Below are 7,485 nucleotides of genomic sequence, written 5' to 3' on the forward strand. Positions count from 1 at the left end.
TACAAGAAACACACTTGGAATACAAAAAACCAAAGATTAAAAGTGAAAAGATGGAAAGACACATCATGCTACCACAAGTCAAAAAAAAAAAAAAAAAAAAAAAAAAGCTAGGAATAAACTAGCTATAAAAAAACAACTAGGAATAAAACAGGTCATTTCATAATTATAAAGGATTAATTAATCAAGGGGACATAAAATTCTTAAACATTTATACACCTAATAACAGAGCTTCAAAATACATGAAGGAAAAACTGATGGGCCTGCAAGAGATGTAGACAAATCCACAGTCATAGGCACAGATTTCAATAATCGACAGACTAAGTAGAGAGAAAATTTGTAAGGCTACAGAAGACTTGAATAACACTATCAACCAACTTGACCAAATTGACATTTACAGTGCACACTACCCCAAAATGGCAGAATGCACATTTTAAAAAATGCACATGGAACATTTACCAAGATAGACCATATTCTGGGTCACAATGTAAATCTCAATAAACGGAAAAATATTCTGGTCATACAAAACATATTTTCTGACAACAACTGGGTGAAACTACAAATCAGTAACAAAGATCTCTGGAAAATTCCCAAATATTTGGAGACAGAATAACATACTCTAAATAACTCATGGGTTAAAGCAGATGTCAAAAAGGAAACCAGAAAGTATTTTGAACTGGATGAAAATGAAAAGATAACCTATCAAGGTTTGTGGGATGGCTCAAGGGGGAAAATTTATAGCGCTAAACCTCTATGTAAAATGCTACAACCACGTTGGAAGACAATTTGTCAGTTTCTTAGAAAGTTAACCATACACCTGTCATATGATCCAGTCATTCCTCTCTTGGGTATTTACCCAAGAGGCAGGAAAGCATATGTCCATGCAAAGCGTGTTCCTAAAAGTTGTGAGCCATTTTATTTGTGATAGCCCAAAGCTGGAAATAATCTAAATATTAATCAATAAGTGAAAGGATAAACAAACTGCAATACAATCATACAATGGACTACTCAGCAATAACACAGAATGTACTTCTGATACATATGTCAACATGGATGACTCTGAAAATAATTGTGCTGAGTGATAGAAGCCAGACAAAACAAGAGTACATAATGCATGATTCCATTTATATAAAACTCTAAATACAAACTAACTTACAGTGACAAAAAGCAGGTCATTATTTGCCTAGGGATGTGGGGTAGGAGTCAGAGGGGGCTCTGAGGAAGGGATTACCAAGGGGCAGGAGGAAAGTTTTGGTGATCAGTATGCTGATTGTCTTGATTGTAGTAATGGTTTTATAGGTGCATGTGTCAAAATTTATTATCAAATTGTACACTGTATGTGCAGGTTATCATACGTCAATCATATTTCATAAAGCTATTTAGTGGTGAAAAAAGGCCTTACGACAAAAGGCCATCATGCAGATACCATAGCTAATAACCCCCTACTATTGAATATTGTGTTGTTGTGGATTATAAACAAAGCTGTGATTTAGGAAGAAAGGAAGGAAGGAAGGGAGGATGGGAGGATGGAAGAGAGAAGGAATCATACAATTTCTCTCTGTGTTGTTTTGGTTTAATCTTGTTTCCTGTTTCCTGAAGTTAGGTTTTAAGAACCAGAATCATTATTAGGCCAAAGAGTATACACATGTCTACAACTATTAACAAGTGGGTCCCCAGGAAGGTTTGAACAAGGCTCACCTTTCCAGCCACCTGCACACCCCACTGTTTACCAGCACATTTCCTTATCGAGAAGGGGTAAATAGATTCCCTTTTGTGTCTCCCTTTTTTTTCAAGCATGAACGATCACTTCAAGCATTTTATTGATAGCCTATTATTTGAAATCTGCACTATAACATCTTACATAGGGAAAAAGCTTCTTCCTAAAAGATAACTATTAATAATCAAACCAGCTCTAATATGACTCACCATTCAAGGTCTTATTTTGCATTAAACAAGTTAATTTTTAAAGGTGTAAAGCACCGTATGAAAAAGAGAAAACTAGGTACATTCTCAAAATTTAATACAGCGCTTCCCAACCAGGAGTCTGCAGGACAGATACTGGAGAAGGGTGTGATGTTCATATTTAAATGTAAACAAAATGAGAAACCAGATAAAGCAAGCCAATCAAATTGGCTTCACTTTGTGCTTCCTTCTACTTGTCTGCAAGTCTTTCTCAGAGATCCGGAAGCCTTGTGTGTCATTTTTGCCCATGATATGCCCATCCCTCTCTTTCTGTGGAACTGCAGATAATCAAAGAATCCCCTTGAACTCTCAGTCTGCCCACCTGTGAAGTGGGGCTACGACCAATCTCTTCCAAAGGTGTGAGGCTCTGGAGGATGGCAGTGGTGGGCAGAGCCTTCTGTGATGACCAGCGGTGTCAGACCTGTGTACCCTGGAATGCCCTTGGCTGAAATTATTTCCCTGTGAGTCACTTGCACTGGGGCAATGCCCCGCCCACTCACACAGTCTGGGAACCATGCCCTGCTCACCTGTTTCTTGGTGTCCACCTCCAGAATGTCCATCATGTTGATCATGATATTTTTGTGTGTCTTCTTGTACTTCCCAACCCGGAGTGAGACGGTGAGCCAGCCGGGGCGCCCTGTACACATAAAGGTCTTGCTGCCCTGTTCCTTCCATTCTCGCACCTGCAACCATAGAACAGAGGCTGAGCTAGCCCTCCCCAGAGTCCCCAGAGCAGCTTGAAGCCTTGCTTTCAGGAGAGGGAGCTGGGAAGGAGGCCTTCACTTTCAGCCAACATTTACTGCGCTCTTGCTTTCTTTCAGGCTCACTGGCTCTACCCTCTGGAACCTCCCAGGCTAGTGAGGCCAACAGAAAAGACAGGTGTTGCCACACCACAAAGAATGAAGAGCTAGAATACCGAGTCATCATGTTTTGAAAACATGAACTCTAACTGGGAAATTCAGGAAAGGTTTTGTAATGGTAATAACAGCAACCATAAAAATGATAATCATTTACTAGGTAACCCCACTGTGCCAGGCGCCTGTTGTACACCATCTCATTTAATTCTCACAACAACCCCAGGAGGTAGGGATGATCCCCTTTTGCAGACGAGAAAACTGGAAGGCAAAGTAACTTGCCCAGGTCACACAACCAGTGAAGGATAGAGCCCAGATTAACAGCCAGAACTATCTGACTTTTAGAAAAACAGATGGGCTTGTATTAACAGTCAACAGAGTAGGGCCGGCCGGGTGGCTCAGGCGGTTGGAGCTCTGTGCTCCTAACTCCGAAGGCTGCTGGTTCGATTCCCACATGGACCAGTGGGCTCTCAACCACAAGGTTGCCAGTTCAATTCCTCGAGTCCCACAAGGGATGGTGGGCTGCGCCCCCTGCAACTAAGATTGAACATGGCACCATGAGCTGAGCTGCCACTGAGCTCCCAGATGGCTCAGTGGTTGGCACGCATCCTCTCAATCACAATGTTGCCGGTTCAACTCCCGCAAGGGATGGTGGGCTGCGCCCCCTGCAACTATCAAAGGCAACTGGACCTGGAGCTGAGCTGCGCCCTCCACAACTAAGACTGAAAAGTTCAACAACTTGAAGCTGAACGGCACCCTCCACAACTAAGATTGAAAGGACAACAAGTTGACTTCATGGAAGTACACACTATTCCCCAATAAAGTCCTGTATCCCTTCCCCAATTTAAAAAAAAAAAAAAGAATAAGCTCTTACTTTCATTGGTCTTTAAAAAAAAAGTTTATATATATATATATATATATATATATATATATATATATATACACATACATATATATATATATATATATATATATATATATATATATATATATACAGTCAACAGAGTAATAGCTAACGCAAACCGAGGTTTGTTATGTGCCAAGCCCCGTTCTCAATATTTGCATGTGTTAACTCATGTATCACTTGGGGCAGAGAAAGACCACCAAGCTAATGAAGGAAGAACTTTTGAAAAACCTCTATGATAAGTGACCAGGGTACAGAGAACAAAAAGCCCAGGAGACAACAAGCCATCAGTAACATGGAAGGAAGTGTTCCCTTCCTGCTGAGACGGACAAGGGCAGGGAGGTGGCTGTCTGTCACTATGACCTGTGACCATCCATTCCCTCTTCATCTGCTTCTAACACTCCCAACTTTCTTTGGTTCAAGTGATGCTGATTCTCCCCGTACCCCAGGAGGTGGGCACATGACTGAGGTCTGACTCCATCCTCTTGGCCATAGTGACTGATTCAGGGATGGGCCTATGATCCAAGTCAAGTCAATAAGACCGTTCATGGAGAGGCACTTGCTGTAGGGGGCTGCTAAGCTGATTGGATATAAGCCAGAAACTGTTAGGGAGTAGTGTGTGGTGCAGGGAGACAGCCTGAGCATGAAGTCAACCCAGAGGAAAGTACAGCCAAGAGATGGCAGACGGACGGAAAGATGGAGACAGAAGATCCTAGATCCAGTCATGCCTGAGCCAGTTTTACTCTGGGACTTTTCAAGAACTGGGTCAATAAAGTCCACCCTTTATTTTGGTCAACAGTCTGAGCTGAGTTTCTATCATTTGCAACCAAGAATCCTGGAGGAGTTTGCATTGAAGCTATTCAGGCAAACAACTCAAGACAGGGAAGAACTTTCCTATAATCGGAAGCCAGGGTGCCACGGGAAGTAGAGGTGTCCGACGGTAGGGAGTTATTGAGGAATGGATTCCTGTGAGTAGAGGTGAAGACACGAGATGTGGGATTCCATGACCAAGCAGGCCTTATCCCTGCATGACTCTGCAGTCCCAGTATGTAATATAAGCTCAGAGGTGTGGGGAATGGATTGGAGTATTGCATTCAAGCTGGAGGGTGGGCCACACAACATGAAGTGAATGGGGAAGCCATAAAGCCTGAAATAAGGGTTGGATTGGATCCAACCAAGATTTTGGACAAGGAAGCAATGCTGTGGAAAGTAGTCCTTGTGACTGCGTGTAGGCCAAAGAGAGGTGGGGAGGGCCCAAGAAGGGGGAACTACTCTGGTAGCTAATTACAACACGCCAGGTGTGAGGCAAAAGAACCAGACCTACAGGATGGTATGGGATGGGATGGGAAAGAAAAAATGTCAGAGTTCAAGTTCTGAAATCAGCTGACTTGGGTTCCAGCCCCATCATCTTGAGTACTGATTTATACTTGGAACTTCAACTTTTCCCATCTGTAGAATAGGTACAAGACCTACCAGGGTTGCTGTAAGGATTAGAAATAATGGACATCAGTGGTACAGGGTGTGCACAGTGAGCCCTTTGGTTGAGTTTAGGTAAACAAGTGCTCACTGGACTGCTCTGGGGCAGAGGTGAGTGTGACACCAGTCCCTGCCCTCCAGGAGCTCCCATTCTGTTGGGAGAGACAAGCAGGTAAATGGAGAATCTGAATGCATGGAAAGAGCTACGAAAGAGGGTGCAGTTGGGGAGGAAGGGTAGGAAGGGTTCCGGAGCTGTGACTGGGACCAGCAAAACCCAGGGCAGCCCAAGCAAAGCACTTCCAGATGCTGCATTCCCCAACCCCCCAAGCGTCTCCCCCCTCATGGGGATCCTCTCAGTATCCATCTTCATGCTCTTGCTTGCAGCACTCAACACAGTGCAAACAGAACATGGGGACTGCTACACCTGCGGTGAGAGGGGCAGCAAGAAACAGAAGCTCTTTGCAACCTGACTCCAGTTAAGAGACGAACACAAAGAGGGACAGAGGGAGCCAAGAACCTGCCCAGGCTCGATGCCCATGCAGCCCCTCCGTGGGAGAAGGCAGCAGCAGGGCAGGCTCTGTGGGCACTGACACAGGGGAGGATGGACAGTTACCGGGAGGTAGATGAATGCCTTGTCCAGGAGTGAGTGCCTGGCCCCCACTGCAATAATACCATTGCTATTATTACCTCCTCACCCTGGCTATGCACCACCTTGCCACTTCGGTCCCTTATCGCAAAGGTGTCAAAAGCTCCTTGCTGCTACATAGTAAACCCCAAACTCAAGGCTTCTCCCCAGCCAAGCTCCAAACTCACTTTTCAACTTTCTCCCCCTCTCTACCGTCGCTCACAACGGATCCTCCACCCGATACACCTTCCCCCAATCATTTCCCCTACTTTCCAGTCTCTAGTGCCAGCTCCACCTCCCGGAAGCCCTCCCTCCTCTGAAATCGCTGGGGCCTAATAACAACTACCTGTGCGCTGCCCACCTCCCCCTATCTTAGGATTCTTTATATCCCTCCGGGTACCCGAGCACCCCATAAACAGCAGAGCAACGTTCTGTTCCCTCCATGCCTTTGCTTACTCCATTCCCTTCCCGGGAAGCCCCAACCATCACATTTTTATTGAGTTCAAATCCCCCTCAAACCCACCTCCTCCTTGCAGTCTGGGTTCCCCCTACACCAAACACCACTCCGCGCTTCGCGCCCCGCTGTGCTCGCACAAGGCCCTGTCCCGCGAGCCCGGGGCTCCGGCGCCCGTCCGGGGACGCTCACCTGTTTCTGGATGTCCCGCACGCGCTGCTCGTGCAGGCGCGGCGCGCTGCTGAGCTTGAACACCACCCAGGCGCGCACGTAGTAGTAGATGTCGAAAATGAGCGACAGCGGCAGCAAAAAGAGGCACACGAACACCCAGCGCTGGTGGATGAGCACGAACTCCAGCCCTTTCACGCGGATCCAGAGTAGGAAGAGCAGCGCGCACACGGCCAGCGACACCGCGGGATCCATGGTGAGGCCGGCGGCGCGCCTCGAGGGGGAGGGGATGCTAGCTCTCGTCCTCTGTCACCGCCAGCCGCGCCGCGCTCGCCTGCGCCGGCAGCCGGCTTCTAGGGAGCTGGGGGTCGCCTCGCCGACTCGCGATTGGCTCGGGTCGCAAAGGTTCGGTGGGCCGAGACCTGGGTGGCGACCAATGGCGAGCCGCATCGGAGATCGGACCAGGAACCCGCTGCTTTTATTGGCTGCGGGTGTCATGCCGCTCCACCCTCTTCTTGCCAAAGCGCGGGGAGGGGTGGACGGGAACCTGCGCGCTGGTGGGGTCCCCAGCGCTCTGCATCGTGGGGTCTGCAGCGGCGCGGGCTGCCAGACTCGTGCCTCGGATCCTGCGGGGCTGCGGGTCCCGCCCGTCAGCCTCAGCCGAGGGGCGCGGCTGCTCTCTCCTCCCCCGCCCCTTAGATGGCGCCTCCGCGAGAGGCGCGTGAAGCGGTCAAGCGTTGAGTTACCTCCCGAGGCGTGGGGCAGGGGCGCCCCGCGGTTAAGCGGAGATTCCTTGTCTGGCTATTGCCCTTTCCCCTTTCCCACTCTGCTGCATGGGGAGGACTGGAGGGGAGAGAATGAAGGAGAAACCTCTAGCTCTTGTAAACCCTCTAGCACCCACCCTGTGCCTGGCAATGTGGCAGGCCCTGGGGTAGGGTGGTGAGCAAAGCAGATGGCTCTGCCCTCGTGGAGCACCCAGTCACTCCAGAGGAACGGCGACTGTTACTGGCCAAAGCCTAAATCCGGTGTCATTTGCATTTCTCTT

At 47.9% G+C, this 7,485-nt stretch overlaps 1 protein-coding gene across 1 annotated transcript in view; it reads right to left on the bottom strand.

Moving 5' to 3' along the window:
• The window catches only part of DHCR24 (24-dehydrocholesterol reductase), a 29,289-nt gene extending 22,213 nt beyond the window's left edge, over window positions 1-7,076 (bottom strand). The window contains exons 1-2 of the mRNA XM_019742880.3: window positions 6,465-7,076; window positions 2,487-2,642 (exon numbers count right to left, since the gene is read on the bottom strand). Of these exons, the coding sequence (XP_019598439.1) occupies window positions 2,487-2,642; window positions 6,465-6,695 (387 nt within the window). The 5' untranslated portion in view covers window positions 6,696-7,076. The remainder of the gene's footprint in view (window positions 1-2,486; window positions 2,643-6,464) is intronic.
• Between the last annotated feature and the right edge of the window lie 409 nt (window positions 7,077-7,485).

This window comes from Rhinolophus sinicus, chromosome 14, assembly GCF_057876585.1.
Source record: "Rhinolophus sinicus isolate RSI-liver-muscle chromosome 14, RSI-T2T, whole genome shotgun sequence".
NCBI classification, from domain to species: Eukaryota; Metazoa; Chordata; class Mammalia; order Chiroptera; family Rhinolophidae; genus Rhinolophus; species Rhinolophus sinicus.